The 20,774-nt window shown below is 45.2% G+C and overlaps 2 protein-coding genes across 22 annotated transcripts in view; both read right to left on the bottom strand.

Annotated features, from left to right (window-relative positions):
• The window catches only part of cadps2 (Ca++-dependent secretion activator 2), a 160,626-nt gene extending 153,672 nt beyond the window's left edge, over positions 1–6,954 (bottom strand). For 2 of the 9 annotated variants that reach the window (XM_037106767.1, XM_037106764.1), the window contains exon 1: positions 6,191–6,930. In XM_037106767.1, coding sequence (XP_036962662.1) covers positions 6,191–6,535 — 345 coding nt within the window. In that variant the 5' untranslated portion in view covers positions 6,536–6,930. Of the gene's footprint in view, positions 1–6,190 lie in introns of all 9 variants that reach the window. The other 7 variants (XM_037106757.1, XM_037106759.1, XM_037106758.1 and 4 more) reach the window with 7 other exon arrangements.
• A 592-nt stretch (positions 6,955–7,546) lies between these two features.
• Positions 7,547–20,758, bottom strand: slc13a1 (solute carrier family 13 member 1). Of its 13 annotated transcripts, none has more exons than XM_037107743.1 (16): positions 20,159–20,482; positions 17,425–17,702; positions 16,459–16,587; positions 16,153–16,289; positions 15,612–15,778; positions 14,996–15,035; positions 14,795–14,870; positions 13,316–13,473; positions 12,921–13,040; positions 11,848–11,946; positions 11,363–11,464; positions 11,079–11,170; positions 10,754–10,848; positions 9,667–9,828; positions 8,781–8,918; positions 7,547–8,689 (listed from the first exon to the last, which is right to left on the bottom strand). In XM_037107743.1, exons 1-16 carry the CDS (start codon positions 20,226–20,228, stop codon positions 8,546–8,548), a joined length of 2,007 nt encoding a protein of 668 aa, XP_036963638.1. In that variant the 5' UTR covers positions 20,229–20,482; the 3' UTR covers positions 7,547–8,545. The 13 variants fall into 13 exon arrangements, 9 of the variants coding, with proteins under 9 accessions (XP_036963638.1, XP_036963645.1, XP_036963641.1 ...); XM_037107750.1 differs by lacking the exon at positions 20,159–20,482 and adding an exon at positions 17,155–17,263 and having other exon boundaries at positions 16,459–17,068; positions 17,425–17,560; XR_005076576.1 differs by lacking the exon at positions 9,667–9,828 and adding an exon at positions 9,902–9,993 and having other exon boundaries at positions 8,548–8,689; positions 20,159–20,758.
• Between the last annotated feature and the right edge of the window lie 16 nt (positions 20,759–20,774).

Here is a 20,774-nt window from a genome sequence, read left to right as displayed (position 1 = left end):
CTAACTTTCTACTGTGGGTGTGAAAGTTATGAGGTAGTTAAAGGTTTGTAGCTCGAGGCTGCCGTCCAGCTGTGCTGCTGCACATCCACCCAAACTCTGCACCAAGACTCCGATGGTCTTAAAGGTCTTAATCATCAAATCCTCCGCAGTGTCTCCTGTCTCCGTTCAGCTCAAACAGCAATCTGACACTTCCAGACTGATTTCTAGGAAGTCTAGACAGCAAAAAATAACTCAAAAAGATTTTTGATTTTTTTTTTTTTTTTCCCTTCATCGCAAATTGGATCCAGACCACAGTTGGAGGTGGTTTGAAATCCAATTAGAATTGGATTTCTACAGATACGTCATCCCTCGCATCGGATTTTAAAGTGTCTTTTGTGTCTCGTCGCAGCACGACACACAACACGGCGCCAAGTCCAGAGTCAGGGGGAGAGCTTCAGAACTGCAGAACCTGCAGAGGACAACATGGAGAACAAATATCGGACGGTACCGCCGAAATCTGCACTGCGACTGGACTGCATGATTAACTGTAGGGAGGCACGATACGGATTTTCATCAGCTTTAAAAGGTGCACACCACCGCCTGCTGTTTAATCAATTACAGTAACTCAGCTTATTGGCTCCATTTGTCAGTGATGATTTCACAGAGGACACATACAGCAGATAGTATACATACAAATATCAAAAATGTCAAAAAGACACAGCTGGAGTGTTTCACGGACGCCTGTACAAAAACACACATCTGGAACTATAGAAGTGTATAAAGACAGTTTTCTGGGTTTCCCTCTGATGTCCTCAAGCTGCTTTGCCTGAACCCTTGTTGTTTTACGGCGTTTCTTGATGAACAGTTGCTGATTAATTCGCTAACAGCGGCTGACTGAGCCGGCGTGGAGTCCAAACACAAACTCAGAGACCAACTGTGGCAAGTTTGACGGCAGGAAATCTGGTATCCAGCCGGACGATCAACAATCACCATGAGCTGCAGAAATCTGCCGTCAGCTCGTCGGAGGCTCAGACTGTCCAGCATGTTGCGTATCGATGTCTCCAAACACATCCGTCTCTCGTGCCTTAATAAAGGAGATTTAACTGGATTGATTCTTTGTGCGGTTTACAATTAAAATGGGAAAAAAACATAAAAAGACAAACAAGATTACTATTGACTTCTGCTCGCGCCACACTGATCGGGTCGGGTTTGTGGCTCTGGAGGGAGTCTGATCAGCAGCTCCTTCACACTGAAATCTAAATTATTTATTAGGATTAACAATGAGCCTAAATAACTTTGCTCTCTGGGAAGAAAACATCCTGTGTTTTATCTCGGCAGCCGCTGGTGAAACCTGGGCTGTTTCCTTCCTCCCGTCTGATTCACAACAAGTTTAATCTGCTCCTGGAAGATTTCATCAATACCAGACGCCTGTTGGATAAAACATGAACCTGAAGCCCTCAGAGAGAAAACACACCGTTTTATTACTTTCTTGATATCTTACAACTCTACTTTCTTACTTTTCTTTCTTTCATTCAGACGGGCACCGTAAAAAAAACGGAGACAAGAGCTCTTTGTCTTTTTGAAGGGGCTGCTTCATAAAAAAGACGAGACACTCGAGCCTTTAAACAAAAAGCTGAGAGAAGCGACGCAGCTCATTCAGTCCAACACTGAAACTATGTAAACAAGGAAATACTGAATCTTGCACGGCTGGTTTCTCCACTTCAGCTTCTCTACAAACTTCCTCGAAAGCCTTCAGGTTCGCAGCCTGACTCATAACTACGAGATCTCTGCAGAGCAGACGGATGTCTCTGCTTCACACAGACCCATAAAAACCTGTTAATGTTAAATCAGCAAACAGGATGTACACAGAGGTCACAGAGCAGGAAAGAAACAAGAACATTTTCACGTCTGAGGAGCTGGAATCACAACATTTTAATCATCTAATCGTTGATGATTAACTGTTGAACTACTGCAGCTCCACTGGTTGAAAGAGAGAAATAATCCTGCATGTAACTTCATATAAAACAGCTTTTATTGTGAAGGAGTTATAGGAAATGGAACGCGTCTGTAACTGGATTAGCGGAGCCGCTTTGTTAGCGTTGATTTTGATTTTGATTCTGATTCTGATTCTGATTCTGATTCTGATTCTACGCAAACCGAGCAGAACCAGGCCGGCAGAGAAACTCCGAACTTTACCGTCAGAATCTTTAACTTCTACTTTCAGAATTATCTGCATCATCTGCAGGCTTCAAAATGTGACTCTGCAGGTTTTTTTGTCCACACCTGTGATGAACACGCAGATTATAATCCAGAGCTGAGACGCTTCAGGCTTCAGTTTGGCTGCTGTGAGCTCAAACATCAACACTGGAAACATCAGCTCTCTTCGCCCTTCACCTGCAGACTAACATCTCTTTACATCCCGTGTTGATCGTTTTCTACTTCATCCGTCAGCTTTTAAATTCTTTCCATTCCTTCCGTTTCTTTAAAGTTCGTTTCTAACATTTCTCAAATGTCAAGTTCGTTCTTGACTTTGGAAACAGCTCACAGATCAGCTGATTCAAGAGGTTAATTTAGAAGCTGTAGGGATTTTAATGAAGTCACTAAACGGACTACGGGCTCTGATTATTTTTTGTCATTAATCATTTTCTACTACATTGAGTTATAGAGATAAACAGGAAACACTTTGTCCCATTAAAAAACAACTGCTGTCATCATTAATGTGTTTTCTGGGAGGGGGAAACCCGGAGCATCATGGAGGCCCACGGTGAACACGCCGCAGGCTGAGTTTGTGCGTGGGCCGACGCTAAGCACCGACTTGCATCATTAACTCCTCCTCCAGAGCCGCGGCAGCCGGCAGGAAGCTGACGGGAGTCAACACGACGACAGCTCACCGAGGAAGACGAGCGACAATCATCACTTCTATCACACACACAAAAAAAGAAACCCGTTGTTTCATCCTGAGCTGATGAGAGATTAGGAGTTAGCTGGGCGCAGAACTGATTAGAAGAAGATGGCGGCTGGTGAAGATCATTTAGACGATTATCTTGGAAACAAGAATTCACTTTGGAAACGCAGGAACCTTCGTAGCTTCACATCAAACAGTTTGACAGAAGTTAAAAGAGCTAAAACACTGTGTGTGCAAAAATGATCTTTCTCACTTACGTTATATCACAACTGCCGTGCTAATAAATAACACGATGTGGATCGGGGCAGGCAGAAGCTGACGATGGGAAACTGGAACTCTGGATAACATTTTTGTGCAAAAACTGAGCATCTTTGCACGAAAATGTATTTTGGGATCTTCTTAAATGTTTTTCTCTCTGCAGCTTGAATGTCATTCGGGTGAAAGTAACCTGATAATCAAACTCAGCTGATTTCAGAACAAGGAAGTAGACTGAAGAGTAAATCTTGGGTTGTGCTATCAAATGGTAAAAGTTCATCCTACTCGTTTTCTTCAGTGATTCCATGACTTCGCTGTGTCGGTGAAATATCTTCGTACATCAGCTCCAAAGTGCACAACATAGCGAGAGTTTGTAATCCGCTTCGCTCTTTCCGAGTTGGGTGGATAATTTGATCTGGTTGCTCGATGGTCCTCTGGTTGGAAGCAACTACACCCGACTGTTTTTCTTCCTCCGCTGGGTGGAAACGTGCGATGTGGTTTCTCATGTTTGTTGTGTTTCCAAAATGTTTCAGTTCAACACAAAATCCTTGCTGTGAAAGCAGAGGGTGCCGGCTGAATGTTGCACTCAGCCGTCTCATGTTTTTTGTTTCGTGCAGGCCATCGACTGTCCGGGCGCTGCAGAGTTCTGCCTCATGCGTTCCGTCAACATTACGTTGTTAATTAACATTTAAAAAGTCAATTTTTGACATTTGTGAATCGATTCATAATCATCCACGTCCGCATCACGATGCGTCTAAGAATCGATTATTTCTTCCACCCCAATTAACTCCAATACGATTTCATCGAGCTCAATCGCAGCATCTCTCGTCCCAACTGTGTGGAGAGTTAATGAGGAGCACAATGTTCTGACTTTACACGACCTCGGGTTTCCTCTGCTGACCTTTAAATCCCCTCCCGTCGATGAGCCGCATCCTGAACAGATTCTAGATCCTGCAGCGGTCCTACCGGGCAGGACTCGAGGGGATTCATCCGACGACACACGAACACACCGGCTGCCACCGCGAAGCAGCGCCCCAACACGAGGAACTCTACTTCCTCTGCGACACGACGAATCTATTGCCACATCCTCCAGTCTGTTAATGAATTCACACTCTGTTTATTTATGAATCAATGCAGCGAGGAGCAGGACATCCAGAACCGGCTGCACTGAGAATAAAACATCCAGTGAGCGGCCCGATATCTCCTGCCGGAACCTCCAGCTTCTGTCTAATTAATGTGACATGGGAGTAATATTCTGAACTTACACTTGTGCACAAATAAACTCCCACGTCTGCTTTCTGTCTGAGCAGATTTGACTCTCTCACTCTCTCACACACACACACACACACACACACACACACACACACACACACACACACTCATAAGCTGAATGAGAATTCCTCTCCTGCACGCTGGACTGAAACACTACCAGTCACTCGTTACCAGGCTCTCCAGCAGCACAGGAGAGCACGGGGGGGTTGTTCGGGCAGAACTGGATTCCCTGCTTGTTTTTTCTAATAGCGAGAGCTCGCAGGTCCGGTCTGCCCTCCAGCACAGCGCAGGCTCATTCATCTGGAGCTAACGTGAGACAAACCCGGAGAGAGCTGCTCACCAAATCGGCTGAATAAGCCTTCGACTGCGGCGCCTCAGTGCATCCTGCGGTCTCACGCAGCCTCAGGAGAACGTATACATGCACTGAACACTCCATGCCAGCTCAACATAAAGGCCATTTAACACCAGAGCTGGAGGCAATATATCTATTTTAGTGGTAACAGAGTAACATATCTATAATATTTCAGTAATATATTACTGTCAGGTCACCACAGGCCTCATTGTAGAAGGTAAAGGTCTGTTGTGTTACACTTATTATCTCAGAATATATCAGACTTTGATTCTTTGTCAGTCATTAATTTAAAAACATCTCAGTTGTTTCATGGTTCCATATTGGTTATTTGGGCAATTTGTTCTAAGTAAGTAAAAAAAAAAGTAGTGTAGATAATTTATTACTCTACAGAGACAGTAAAGGTAAATGATATCTTGAATTTTTGATGGTAACTGTTCAACAAATGGAGAGATTGACCCTCCAGTCAGTGCAGTGATTCAATATCAGCTTTAATGCTGCAGAAAACCCACCAGGAGTTAGTTTACATTTGCATTTAAAGGATTCTGGCTCAAAGACAGAGAACACCCAGTCAAGGAAACGAGTTATTTCAGAGGCAGAGGTTCGTTCTGGTTCTGATCTGATGAGAACTGCATGTCTGAATAACCCGTGTCAAATGGCTCACACGATCTTGTGAAAAGCAATCTCAGGAAAAAACAGCCTGCAGGGAGGAGGTGCCCTGGTGGCTCAGCTGGTACAGCTCGTGCCCCACGATCAACATCTGTCCTCTCGCTGCAGCTGCCCGGGAGGGTTCGAGTCCAACCCACTGCCCCCTCCTGCATGTCAGCCCCTCTTCATCTCTACACCGTCGTGTCAATGAAGTCGTGAAAATGCTAATAAGTGGTTAAAAACGACACAAACTCGAAGCGCGTGTATCAGAAATACCGATACTCCGCGTTCCTCTACAAAGTCTTTGCACCAATACCAGATTCCGTAAGGATTTCCTTCAATTTAAGATTGACATGCGGCGCACAAAGCGAACAAACAAAGGACAAACGACTCAAGGTGAAAACATCAAGAGTGTCAGTTGATGATCAATTCGGCAATGATTTTATCCAATATACTGCTCTCGTTTGATAAATAACTGAAATTTAACAGTTGAATGACAATGATGGCCGTCGCCCTCCGGGGAGTGTTTTGGTCCGGCATCAATGTGTCAGCAACACGAGACTCGAGGAGAGAAGTAAATATTTTGTCTAGATAAGTGATTCCTCGCGGCTGATATATATTCCGAATTAATTAAAAACCCCTTATGATTAAAAAAAACATGAAGGCGTGTGGTTTGTTGTGAACACTTTGTCAGGTTGGAGAGTTAATGTTAAATTGTGACATTTTCAGAGGAGGATCGGTAGCGGGTCCTCTGGTGCCAGACAACAGGTGCACGGACTCACCTTCTGCTGCCGCCGGGCCATGTCGGTGGGCTGCTTGGCGTTGAACGGGTAGGCTATGCACCGCAGGACGAACACATAGATCTGAAGTTTAATCTTCCTCTCCTCCTCCTCCTTCTGGAGCCGCTCGCGCTCCTTCCTCTCCTCCTCTTCACCTGTAGCGTCGCTTTCTTTGGCACCTTTGCCGGGGGCGCCTCCAGGTGCGGCGGACTGCCGCTGCTGGCCGCCCGCCCGGCTGTTGTTCCCCCGTTTCCCGGCCGAGGAGGCAGCCGTTTTCCTCGGAGCCTCCTGGACAACTTCTGGGTCGGACTCCCCGCCGGTGTCCTCGCTGGAGGACGGGTCCAGCATGGCTCACGGCGGTAAAACAAAAAAACAAAAAACTCCGGTTCAGAACCGACAGAGAAAAGAGAAACACCTGTTAAAGCTTTACTTTGTTTGTTTTAGTCGACGTGGCGCTGACGGCTGCACTTCACCGACCGACGGTCCTTCCCTGCTGCCGCCCGCGGTGCGTCGGGAGCCGCGACCTGTCACACAAACGTCGGTGTTGTCCTGCGGGGGCGGAGCTTTAACGGTTAATATCTGGAGGTGCAGTCGCGTGCGCTTCGCTCCGTCTCACTGTGTGTGTGTGTGTGTGTGTGTGTGTTGGGGGGGTGATGTGTCGGAATGGCAGCGCGCGCCCTCCGCTGCTGGCTGCTGCACGCTGCTCGCGCGCTCCTGGGAATGAGCGCTCCAGCACACAGGTGAGCAACCTGTGGCTGCAGAGAGAGGAGCGACGGCGGAGAGGCGTCACTCTGTCGGTGTTTCAGGGAACCACAGACTGCCGAGAGCGTTCCTCTCTGACAGGACTGCAAACAACAGAGCTGTGTGCGTTAAAGGAGCAGTTCACCCAAAAAGTCTGGTGGCGTTTCTTTGTGATATACGGCTCATTCTGCATTTTGTTTTGAACTGACAGAGGTCCAAGAATTCTATTGTTTGGATCTGTGTACAGGTGATGTTCTGACCCATGACTACCTCTCGTGACTTCTTGAAACTCCACTGATCTCAAAGCGCACACCTGAGAAGACAGACAGGAACATAAGCACCTGCCAAAGTACCCAGAATTCCTTCAGTGGCGGTCACGGCTACAAAAGGTGTCTCCAGGATCACAGTTTGCCACCATGTTTCAGGCCGTAATAGTTATTTCTGTAAATTCATGGTGTTCAGTAGCTTTCCTCAGATTTTTAGGTCCTCTGAATACTTTTAAATTCACCACTGCACCACTAGTTACTTAGCTGGTTTTGTTTATCACCCTTTCGACAATTCTTTGGCAATCGTGGTGCAAAGACAACTGAAAACATTACAACAGTAACAGGCAGCATCTTTATCTTTAGAGGTTTTATTTGGCAGAGCGATTCTGGAGGATGCAAAGTCTCTCTGGGCCCAGGAAGTCTGCAAAGGCTCCGTCCCAAAGGTGACATTCACCATCGAGAGGCTGCGATACGTCATCCAGGATCGCCCGTCTCGAAAAGCCACATCACTCTGTGTTGTGTCGACCCGCCATCTTACTGGACACATAAGACAGTGAAGCTGAACTTAACACTTTGCAGGTCAGGATTAAAAACGTTTTAACATGCAGTGAGATACCTCCTGCTGTGTAGACAATCTTTGACATGTAATGGTTGCAGCTCTGTGTTCAGAGACTAGACTCACAGACACTGTGGCCACTAGAGGTCAGTGTGTCTCTCGTGTAGTTCATCACCCATCAGTCAGAGTTTCCAGAGCAACAGAGGAAACAGACACCGTGGGAGACTCACCTTGTCTCTTCAATAACACAAATCATTTAAAGGTGAAGCTTTAATTCGCTGATCACTGAACCAGTCTCAAAATGTCCAGGGTCATTGGGCTGCTGCCACACCCCAGTAATTATACCGTACCAGACACACACTGTTGAAATATTAAAAACTACAAAAGAAATCTAAAATGAGTGAGTGTGGGTGAGGACTGTCAACAATTAGAAAAGCAACAAAGAAACATCGACGTGAAAACCTTTGAAAAGTCCTCGACTGTCTCTGATAAATATACACATCTATATAAAACCAAACATGTTGAAGAGTTAAACGTTCGTCTTGTTTGACTCCATCCTCACAGACTGTTGGTCAGAGCTCCCTCATGTTTCGCTGTCTTGCAGAACGAGCTGAAAACACAACATTAGCAGCTGTGGCTAACATGCTAGCAGACAGCAGACACGCAGCAACATGTAGTGTCGTGTTTGTGTCCACGTGATGAATCGTTCGCTCTGTTTTTAGCTCCTCCTCTTCCTCCTGAGCAGTGTGAAGGAGCAGTTTGTCTCCTGGAGCTCCCTGAGCCTCATATCCATCATCAGAGCGCTGTGGAGTTGAGCCCAGGGAGGACCGGAGCCCAGTCAGGGTACGTATCCAGAGAGAATAATGGGACTCCCCACGTCACAACAGCCAACAGCACAACAGGGATGCCAATCATGGCGGCGCCAAGCCCCGCCTTCACCTGCAGGTGACCATCAGACGCAATATTTAACTTTAAAATTCAACCTGGATTTTTTTTTCCTGTGTGTGTATGTTTGTACCACAAGACTTACCATGTCGATGATGTTTAAGTATCCGTAGGCGAAGATGATGGCGTTTGTCATGTTGGATACTGGAAGCAGGAAGGAGAAGGACGTGCACAGGGAGCTGGGGATCAGGACGTACAGCGGGTTGACGTGGATGGCCTCAGCCTGGAGAAAGATCACACACACACACACACACACACACACACACACACACACACACACACACACACACACACACACACAAACGTATCTGTCTGAATATTTATATCATCACGACGTGCGTCTGCGTCTTTGTTTGAAAACATCCGTCACCGTTGGTTTTGATACACAACAGTCTGAATGCTATTCAGTCTTGACACCTCGCTGACTGAACAACAGACTGAAAAAGTAACGAGCGTTGAAGAGCCCTCCTCTTCATCTAGTGGAGTATAAAGACACAGCCCGCCTTCTACACATTTCTATCTCAGGGTTTGAGTTACAGTCTAACCCGAGTCCAGAAGAAGAAAGTCATTACTGAACTGAATGTTGCACATAGAGCTGCTCACTGTGCCTCTGACTGGCTCTGTCTCAGCCTCCAGTAAGCTTCACTTCCTCCGTGAATACAGACATGAATTATACAGATGTGTGTCAGGTGGCGTAGTCGTGGGATTGAAGCAGGAACTACTGACGAGGTGTTCCAGGCACTTCAGGATCAGCGTTGGCACAGACTCTTTTTTTTTACCTTTTGAGAACTTTTACATGCACAAGAACACAAATAACTCTGAAAGAAAGGACTAAATGAAAAAAAAAACATTAAAAAAAGATTAATTAAAATCAAGGTGATTTACTTTCTAATCAACTCTCAACTGTAAAAAAATAAATAAAAATGAGATCCAGCAGAGTGTGTGTGCGGTGTGAAGCGGCATGAACCTACCAGAGGAGAGAGGATGGGGAGGAAGACGGTCACCACGGTAGCATTGCTGGCCACCTGCGTTACCGTGGTGACGATGATGCAGGCGACCGTGATCGTGGCTAAGACCGGCAGGCCACCCAGAGGTGTCAGCAGCTTGGCCAGCCACAAAGACAGGCCTGACACCTGCACACACACACACACACACACACACACACACACACACTATTCACCCACATGTCATATTTCCATTTTTCACCTGTAAAATCGAATCTGTTCATCCAGATGCTCGTTTCTGTTGGTCCTGGCTGTGATTGATCTGTCAGGAACATTTCTGTTTCCTTCTCCTTCCTGTCTTTAAGATAAGAAACGCTTGTTGTTGCTTCCTGAATGTGCTGCTGGTCATCTCATCTAAAGGCCCGCCCACACAAATCATGACACCTATCACTACAAGTCTAAACATTTTTTTAAAAAAAAGAAAGACTTCCTCACTTTTTAGAGCCCTGTGATGAACGATAGAAACACCGACTCCAAATCAGAACACACCTGAAATCACAGGGACGTCTATAAGATGATTTTGTGGACACTTTCCTACAAAATAATGCTGCAGGAGTGATTATAATGATGGTAGCCGACCTATGTAAGCTAACTGATGTAATTTAAGACACTTTTTAGACGTTCTACTCCAGAAACTCAGTCTTGTTTACTTTTGTGACTTACTGAAAGCTTGTATAATGTTTATTAGGCTGCAAACTACACATAAAAACATAATTTAAGTTGAGACATACTGACAAACAGTCTCTGGTGCTGATATCGTCTCTGAAGCTTGAGTCCTTTATAAAGATCATCAGGATAACTGATGTCAACCCAGATTATAATACGGACACAATTTGTGTTCAAAAGGAAACAGAGGAGTGCTGGATTCTCCTCCCTCCTCAGTTTATCGGTCTGGACGCTCACATTGTTGTCTCTGTAGTTCTCATTGTCGAGTTACTCTTTGGAGATGCCTCCTTTTCAAATTGTAAATACTTTGCTTAGAGAGTCGTGGAAATTTCAGAAATGAAGACTCAAATGAAATCTCTTTGCCATTGATGATGAACTCACAGCTCACCTTCGTGCCTTCAGCGAGTGCAAAGCCTCCGCCGACTAGCAGGACCACTTTCCACGGCATGGCGGCCTGGAACTCCCCCCAGGAGATCATGGCCTCTTGATGGAGGGAGATAAAAAAAAATTTAAAAAACATCCCGCTCACATCTTTACAGATTGAAACTGTCCCAGTACACAAGAAACATGCTAACCAACTGGGACAGCTGCAGAGGAGCAGATCAAATGTTCAGAACATTCCTGATTACAGTTTCATTATCATGGTCGTAACACCCAGCTGTAGTGGAGTAAGAAGTATTGTGCATATGTGTGTATGTACTGAGGTTGTTTACCATATTTTCTGGAGGGTCCGTAGGCAGGAACGATGAAGAAGAGGAGGCCCAGCAGCAGAGCCACGGTGGCATCAGTGATGTAGCCGGAGTGACTGCACAAGACAAGAACAGGAGGAGCTGATCTACTGACAGCTGAGTGTCCAGCTACAGCAAGTACAAGACACTGATCAGAGAAACGTCCGGAAACATCTGGTCACTGTGGGGTTTTTATCTAGCAGGAGGAAACAGTGAGAGCTGGTGGCCGCAACTCCAGTGAATTAAAATAAAAAGTGAGTGTGACTCACTGAGGGAGGAGAGAAGCCCAGCCCGGCATGAAACCTGGAGATCTGGTCAACCACAACAACACCATCACCAGGAAAACTCCCCCAGTGAACATCTCCTGAGAGCTGGAGGGCAAAAAAAAGGAGAGAGGATGAATGAATGAATGAGTAATGAAAGGATGGGTGAGCAGACAAAAAGACTAAACTGCAGCAAACTGGAAGAAAGAAACCTCAGTCAGAACAACACACACACACACACACACACAGGCTATTTACTGAACAGATTCCACAACTTTTGCTAAGTATAAATAATTAATAAATATAGAGCCTGGGTTTAAAAATACTGGCATTGCTCTGTATGGTTTACACTTCCAAACAGACCAAGCTGTAAAAACTATAGAAGACAGGATAGCTGACTGTAAAACAGACAGGAAGTGAAATGAAGCCGATGCTCACAGCAGCATCAGTGAACGATTGAACATGGACGAGATGAATGAGTGAGACGTCACCTCATTGGTCCCAGTGACCTGTACTGCTTTTCTATCACTGCTCTCGTCGCGGCTTCGCTCTCAGACGGCTCTCCCCCACATCGCCACAGGAACCTGAAGCTGTGTGTGAGAGTGTGTGTGATCAGCACACACAGGTTGTATCATTGGTGGGAGACAGAGAAACGCTCACGGTGAACCAAATGATTAACTGTGATTGGTTAAAAGCACACTGAGAGCACAGCGTGCTGCTGCCTAATAAAGTGATTACTGAGCATGTGTGGAGGTCAGCGGCGCTGTCAATTAACCTGTCTGACACTGCTAATGCTAACATTAGCATCACACTCACGCCTCTGCATCAAGCTGTGTTGAAATGAAAGCAGATATCGATACCAAACATTCATTAAATCCAAACTGAGTGACTCACATATTCAGTCTCTCTGATTTACAGTTTGTTCTTTACAGTCGTGATATTAAAGGAATCGTCTCATTATCGCTTCTACATCTCCTGGAAAGTCTGGTGAGGTTTTGGTGGCCTGCAAAACATTTCTGGAGCTTCACAGCAAAGCAGCATTACAGCCTTCTGCTAAACAACCGAGGCAGATTTGAACCAACTGCAAAAACAAAAAACTTAAAATGGCGCCACACAGTTTGTCTCCTGAAGCCCTGAGGTCCCACGCTGGTTTGGAAAGATGTCATTTTGAAGGTGTAAATAACGTCTTTTCAAAATTACTTTTCAAGTGAGTTTCTTTCCTCTTGCAGTGCAGTTGGTTCCCACCCACTTCAGCTGCGACGCTGTTTAGCTGTGAAGCTCCTGAAATGTTTTGTGGACCACTCACCCATTCAAATACATTTTTTCTATCAAAAAAAGCACAGCAATGACACACAGAATTGAAAAAATTGTGACAGGAAGCTGTGATAATAGAAAAAAAAAAAAAAAGAATTACACAAGATAATGCAGAAAACTGTGGAATAAAAGAAAGAGGAGCTGATGTAAAGATGGAAGGTAGGGACTACAGCACGATGCACACAGATGAGACAGAATAAAAACACAGATATGAGGTGATCGGCAGAGCGGGTGGTGTGATGTCACTCACTCTGAGCCAATGAAGAGCCAGGTGAGCCACAGCCATGTCAGCAGCAGCATGAGGACACTGATGGGCAGGCACAGCAGCAGCCAGTTCCCAAAGTTAACAGAGTTGCAGTTCGGGTAAATCCTGAATTAAAAAAGTGTGTGAGGTGAATTTAATTACATTTCTTTTTTAAATGCACACAGAAGCTTTGAGTCCTTTGGTTTTAATTTAGACTGGATCAAGCAAACCGTCTTCACAGTGGAATTTTACATTACAGTTTTATATTTAACAAATACAAACCCTCAGACAGACTGAATCTTTTTCTTTATTTGCTCAGTATGTTGCTATAACTGTGTCCACAGGATTGTCTGTTGTGTCTTTCTCTTCCTGTGTGTCAGCGTGTCTGCTGCACCACTCACTGGATAAGGTACTCTGAGAAGATGAGGTTGGGCGACGAGCCGGGCAGCGTGCTCATGCCTCCGATGCTGGACGAGTAGACGATGCTGAGGCAGATGGCTTTACAAATCATCAGGTTCTGTTTACTCCTGCTGGGAGCTGCAGCCTGAGCTACAGCAACCTGCACCAGGGGAAAGATTCCCTGTTAGTTGCAGCATTAGCGGTAAGTGTTATCATGGATCCCACCTACTCCTCATGGTCCTGGTACTCCGTGCTAATTACACCCATTAAGTTCTTTGATGGGACAAGTCAAGAAATGTGGTTTAGTTGAACTGATTTTGATGGCCGCGTTAGTACAATGCAAACCAAGAGATCTGTGGGACTCCCACCCATGGTCAGGTTCCTGTTCTCAGCTGTCCTCCCATGTCCACACCCTACAGTAACCTGCTGGACAACCATAAGGAGGGAGGCCAGTGGGCCATGATAAATTTACAGTTTAATCACACAGAGACAGTGTGCTATTTCCTAACAGCCACGTTGTGTTCAGTGTTTTTCTGGTGTTTTCTTGCAGCCAGCAGCACTGCTGATGCAACAGATGGTGAGCTGTAGTTTCCCTGGTAAACACACCAACCACGCTGGCTGTGTCTCCGGGCTCGTTAGGTACAGCGGACAGGCTGTGCAGCAGAGCAGCTGCAATCTAAAAAGGAGGTGTAATATTCCTTCTTTTCCAAAAAACGGCATAAACGTGTTGGGTGTGAACAGTGAAGCAGGTCGAATTTGTCTTCAAAATAAGAGCTTCACATTGCACCCCATTTGAGTTTAGAACTGGGTTCTTAGCGGGGGGCTTTTAATTTGAAAGTAGCTCCAACAACAAGCGGACAGCTACAGAGACGAGGAGACGCTGCTTCTCCTGGATCTCAGCGGCTGTCCAGCTGCTCATCTTGACGTCTGCGGATGAAGTGATGGACTGACTGCTGTGATCAGCTGTTTCCTGGTTTTGAAACTCCCCGGCTGTGGGTCGCACAACAGTGCAGGTCATCGACACCTCTGCACATCTCACGCAGAAGCCGGCACATCGACAGCTCAGACTTAGATCACAGTGGTGGTGGAAAAAAATTGGCGGACCCAAACAGACCCCCAATATACCACCTTCTGTCTAAAACTGAGGACCCGGCTGCAAAAAGGACGGCCACATTGGCGGCTTTCTGCCCAGTGTAAAAACGGCAACAGACGTCGGGGAGAGAGGCCGAAGAAGTCGGTACGTTTACTGGGGAAACTGCATCATATAAACAGCCCTAACAGTATTTAGTATCAGCTCAAGTGTAGAAAATGCAACTAATAAGGCCAACCAATCACAGGTACGGTAGGGCAGGTTTTACAGGAAGTCAGCTGGGATCCATAATAACGTGCTTAGTAGGAGACATAGTAAAAATATGAATCATGCAACAGGTAGCTGTAACATCACAGAAACAAACTGTATGCTTTCATCTGTTCAGTTGTACCTCTGCAGACTGCGACACCGTCTGTGTTTGAACACAAGTGAAGAGCTCTTCAGGAACATCTGGATGTTTCTGGTCACTGAGAGACACAGAAATACAGTTCAACAGATGCACTGCGATGACAAGAACCCAGAACACTGCAAACACCCGGAGCCCAGAGGGACAGTGAAGGCAACACAGCAGTGACTGCAGTCATTCACATACCTCACAGGTACTGGCACTGTTTCAACATGGCCGTCAGCTTCTGCAAAAATAACAGCCTGTGGTTAACTCTCTTCACTTGTTATGGTAATTAACAGAAAATGGTGGAAATGACCTCCACGTGTGCTCTTCCACGCTCTCAGTATGAAGCTTATTATCATGATTACACTGATAATTCTGACTTTACTCTCACTCTAACTTCTTGTGACTCATTCAGGGCTCGTTTTCAGTCATGAGTGTTGTTTGTCATCAGCTTTATGTCTCTCTGCGTGTCATTCTCTTGGCCAGAACTCTCTTTATGAATGCTTTTAACTGCCTGTTAATGTCCTTTATTTCATACATCAGCACACAGTCACTGTGTTTCTTTATAGTTTTTGTTACAGCTTATTCTACTGAAAATTATTTCAGCTCCCTGTGTTTTTAAAAGTAGCTTTGATGCACTTCTTCACTTTATTTAAAGCATTGTGAACTCTCTTTGTGTTTAAATGGATTTAAATTGATCACATATACACTGAATTGATCTGCAGTGCACAGAGGGAGAAGATATGAAAATGGTTCCCTTTTCTGATTTGAGGAAAATAAACTTTCTGTACATGTTCCAATAGGACAAATCTGTCACCTTCCAGCTGCAGGTTGGGGTTGTCTTTGCCGACACACCCGCCGTCCTCGTCTTTCACGATCTGCTGGAGAACAGCCTCCACAATGGGCATCACCATCGTAACAGCCAAGGTGTTTTGGACCCACAAGGAGAGGAACGCACAGCCGGACATGAAGCCCAACATCAACCTGGAGATCAGAGAAGGGACAACGACAAACACCTCAGCACCCAGTAGCCATCTGGTCAACGGCATCACCTGGACGAAAACTCAGTAAAATGCCAAGCTGGGGTTTTTAACTTGATGCTCATAAGACGGCCAAAAATGCAGAGAAAACAAGGTGCTTTTTAATCGAACCACCTTGGTGTGGATGTTTACACGTGTGACACTAAAATGAATTCAGATATGCGATGGTGTGAGGTCGCACAGAGTAAAAGAGCGGCTTTAAACTATGTTAGAAATTTAGTGTTATCTGTTGCTGAAGTGGGATTTACAGTTTTTCACATTTATAAACCTCCATGAAACAGAATTTTGGATCCGGTAGCAGAGAGGGGCGGCGCTCACCACGCAGGATTGACTCCCAGCATGGTGACGAGTCTCAGGGCGATCCTGCGGTTGAGACCCCACTTGTTGATGGAGGTGGCGAGGCAGATGACGCCCACGAGCAAGAGCTGGTAGTTTTTAAGGTACTCGTGTGCCACCTGGAAGAGGAACAGAGAAAGTGATCAGGCACCAAACGCAGTAACGACAGAAACAAGACTCAAAAGTCAGCAAATTAAAAAAAAAAAAAGCAATCGTCATTTTGAGCGAAGTTTGGTTCATCATTTGATACTTTCAAATAGTCAAACAAGATCAGACGGACGGACTCACGTCTGAGGCCGTCATGATGCCGAACATGGGGAACAAGACAGCGGGCAGCATGGCGGTCATGGGCAGAGGAATCACCTCCGTCACCCAGAACGTCGCCATCAGCAACAACACAAAGGCACATTCTGCCTCCTGCACGAGGAAACACACACACACACACACACACACACACACACACACACACACACACACACACACACACCTGCATTGACCTGTCACAGTGGACACAAACACAATAAGACATATTTTTTAAGTACCTCAGCCGAGGAGGTTATGTTCTCACCTGTGTGTTGGTTGGTTTCTCAACAGAATTACACAAAAACTACTGAACAGATTTTCATGAAACTTGTATTTCCCCTCCATCGCTGCACTATCAATTAACATTTCTGAGCTCAGAAATGTTAATTGATAGTGCAGCGATGGAGGGGAAATACTTGGCTCTCTGGCTGCAAGTTGTTCCATCTCTTCACCAGCTAGTTTCTAACTTTGTCGCAGTGTGTTGTAGTTCAATCAGTTTTAGAAAGTGCAGGAAAACAGACAGACAAATCTTGACGGAGGCATCGGCTCCACTGAAGAGTCTCTGTTACATCATCTCATTGTGTTTTCTCTTCTTCTGCAGGAGATTAACGGCATCGAGTGACAGATTAGAAAACACCCATATTCCCACAGCAGTACAGACCGACGTGTGAATCATTTCACCTTTTTTCTTCTGCAGATTTTCTCCGGTCAGTGAATGCACCACAGACAGTTTGCAGAAAGTAGTCGGCTGCTGCTGGAAACACTTGAACTAAACTTCAAAGTAGTTTTGCTATGAAAAAACAAAATGTGAGCAAGACGAAGCAAAAAAAGCTTTTTCACATTGATCCAGTTAATTTAAAAAAAAAAACATTGACTAGTGCAGCTTTAGTGAAGCCACAACAGTTTTCGTCCTTGCCCTTGTCTAGCTGCCGGTGTGTAGAGGTGACTAACCTTTGTCCTGATGACGAGAGGAAGAGGAAGCAGCAGCAGCGGTGTGAAGACGATCAGGACGAGGCTGCGATAGTTCAACAATCCTCTGCTCAGCCTGCTCAGCATTCTGTGTTCCTTCCTTTCCTCGGCCTCCTCGTCTCTCCTGCAGGTTCCTGTCTTATGCTGGTGGTCGTCGAGCAGACTGACCCGTCGTCGGGCTGGCGGGGAAACACTTCCAGAGACTCTGACCTCAAACTGTGCGAGGTCACAGGTTATATGTCCGTACCTGTGGGAATTCCCTTGAGCAAGACAACAAACCTGTTTACTGATTGTTGGTTATCTCTGCACCGACACAAAAGTGAGATAAAAACGCGAGACAGCAGTTAATTTACGACTCTTCCAGGGGGAGGCAGCGCTGGATTTCACCCTCTGGTTCCACACGGATGCGTTTGATATGTGAGTGGTTCAATTTAAAGGTTTAAAACCAGCGATGGAATGTAACTATGTACATTTACTCAGGTACAGTACTTGTACCTTACACTCCCACTACACAATACATTGTACTTTTACTGGCAGCATTCATGTGACAATTATAGCCAACTTTTAATGCTGCAGTGGAGCAAAAGAAGAACATTTTCCATTCAGTATATTTTCTTTAAAATCAGAATAAAACAACACTGAAAATGCTGAAAACTGGACCTGATAATTGACCCAGCCAATAATCTGGAGTCTTACAGTACACACAACATGTACAAATATGTAGAATTTACTTTTACTCAAGTAAGAGTGTTTCTTCTTCATGTTTCAGAGGAACTCCAGGATTTACACCACAACTGGAAAACATTTTGAGTTGCCGGAATTTCGTATTTTCTAAACTTTTAAAGGAGCGAAGCTAGCAGTTCCCCCCTGCTTCCAGTCTTTGTGCTAAGCTAGGCTACATTACACATGTCCAGGACCTGGATCTTTGTTGAGGACACACACTCAGAGATGGAACTGATATTAATGTTGTCATCGGACTCCGGAGAAGATTTCTTTTTTAAAAGTTATACCAGCACACAAGTGAAGAAACATCATAATATTGTTTTCTCACTTGTACAGTGAAAGATGTCAGATGTCAGGACGAGAGGAAACATTGTAGATAGCAGAGATTTTTTTAAAATAACTGAAACCTTCTAAAAAACTAAAACTCCTTTTTTGTAAAGGGACTCTGGATCATTTAGAGACTGTGCTGCTCCTTTAGAGACATTTTAATGATGGATATTTCTTGAAATATCTGAAACTTGGCATGTCACTTATTATGCTGAATTTACCAGAAGGCACTCAAGGACCAGATGGAGAAACTTGATCATGATATTTGATACTTTCCCAAAGTGAGAGCAAATTTGAAACTGGCTGGGTTTTTTTCTAAGAGAGAGATGTGTTGTTTTCTCCCTCTGAGAGAGAAGCTGAATGTTTACAAGTTATATGAAAATAACTGCAAAATAAAAACGACCCAGCCTCTCTGCTCAGCGGGACATCGGCATAATTTGGCATCATTTTCATCTCAGAAATGAATTGAGTTCAGTTTCTGATTAAAAAAATATCTGAGTGCATTACACAACTGTCCAGGCTGCTTGTGTTGAAGGACACTCGTGTTTGTTCACCATGTTTTGGACTGAACATTGGATGTCTCTTGAAATACTCACAGCTCGCCATGCTGCACATTTCTGCAACAAGTTTGTGGAAATTGGTCTTAATGTGTTTACCTGATGCTTTTCTGTCACGTGACACGAATATTAACAAGTGGTTAACGCACAGACGACTAAACTTTTAGTTGATTTGCCATCTTCAAAATATTTTGAATCCATGCCTGTAGCGTTACATTAGCTTGGACAATTTCAGACACTGACCTAAATTTCAGCCTTGCACATTTGGTATTTTACTAGAATTTGAAATAAAGGTCAGCAGGTTTAGACAAATAAGACCTGGGATCATAAAGTAATTACATCAGAGGTATTAACACAACATTCGACTGGGAAAACGAGAACAAGCACCCAGCGAGGAGACGCGGCGTCACGGTCTGAAAACAATCCGTGATATGAGATGAATGTGCTCGTATTTTCAGATCGTCCAGTAAATCAGACTGAATCAATATCGGCCCTGAACATGCAGGTGCATGCCAGGAGACTTGTTATCATGAGGACAGTGATATTGTGTCGGCGGAGGGGGAGATGTCATTAGATGTAGAGTGAGGATTGTGTCCTGATAACGAGTGCGACACATCGTATCTCACGGGTGTCAAATGTTAATCTGAGCAAAGTGGGATTTGTCTTTAGCTGTACTCCTTATCTTAACGTCCAGAGAGAGTGTTAAACAGTCGCTAACTCTCTCCATGACCTGTGACCTTTAGCTAATGCCTAGTTATCTAGTTCTCAAAATGCCAGAGTTAGGTGTATTACTTTCACAGTGCACACGAGGCTTCAAACTTCCAGGTCACTGTTGTGTTTGCAGGGCGTTGGGCCGGGGTTGTACACTGCGAGGGAGGAATGTGAAAAAAAAGCCTTCAGGCGTCGAATTCTGCTCACACATCAGTGTAGCAGTGCAGCGCAAACATTCAATTTATCAGTTCACACGATAAAATAGTAATTATTTATTATCAGCACAAGGTATGTGAAGTATCAACAGCGCTGACTGGTTAGAATCACAGAGGATGTTAACAGGAGGGTTTGCTCAACATACATTTATCGTCATTGTCTGGTGCTTGTGTGGATGGTACCAGTGATGTTCTGTGTGGTTCTAATCACCAGCTGCAGAATCTTCCTGTCCGGGACCGTGATGACCCACATCAGTCTGTGATGGTTCCAGTCAGGAGGCTGGAGTTTCTGTAGGAGGGAGAGCTTTTTCTGTGCTTTATTTGTGATGTGTGATGACCAGGAAACTTTCTCATTAACCTGTAACTGTTCACCTGCTCCACCTCAGCTCCACATCAGCTCCACCTCAGCTCCACATCATCTCCACATCAGCTCCACCTCAGCCCCACCTCAGCTCCACATCATCTCCACATCAGCTCCACATCAGCTCCACCTCAGCTCCACATCATCTCCACATCAGCTCCACCTCAGCTCCACCTCAGCTCCACATCATCTCCACCTCAGCTCCACCTCAGCTCCACCTCAGCTCCACATCAGCTCCACCTCAGCTCCACCTCAGCTCCACATCAGCTCCACCTCAGCTCCACCTCAGCAGACGGGTGGCTGTCTTTACCTTCGTCTCTCTATAATCAACAGTCAGCTCCCTGGTTTTGCTGACGATTGTTCTCTGTGCATCACTCTGCAAGACAGTTTGAGATGAACTGTCATTTTTATTTATAATGTGTGTGATGATGGTGGTGT

Source organism: Acanthopagrus latus, chromosome 8 (assembly GCF_904848185.1).
Source record: "Acanthopagrus latus isolate v.2019 chromosome 8, fAcaLat1.1, whole genome shotgun sequence".
In the NCBI taxonomy this organism is placed as follows: Eukaryota; Metazoa; Chordata; class Actinopteri; order Spariformes; family Sparidae; genus Acanthopagrus; species Acanthopagrus latus.
This window is presented reverse-complemented; position numbering and strand designations above follow the sequence as displayed.

Coding starts and splice junctions, on each gene's coding strand:
- slc13a1 (XM_037107743.1), bottom strand. CDS start 20,228: ATGTGGGTCATCACGGTCCCGGACAGGAAGATTCTGCAGCTGGTGATT. Junction 16,290..16,458: donor GCATCATGACGGCCTCAGAC/GTGAGTCCGTCC, acceptor TTCCTCTTCCAG/GTGGCACACGAGTACCTTAA. Junction 13,474..14,794: donor CGGTGTCGCAGTCTGCAGAG/GTACAACTGAAC, acceptor CCCCTGGTGCAG/GTTGCTGTAGCTCAGGCTGC.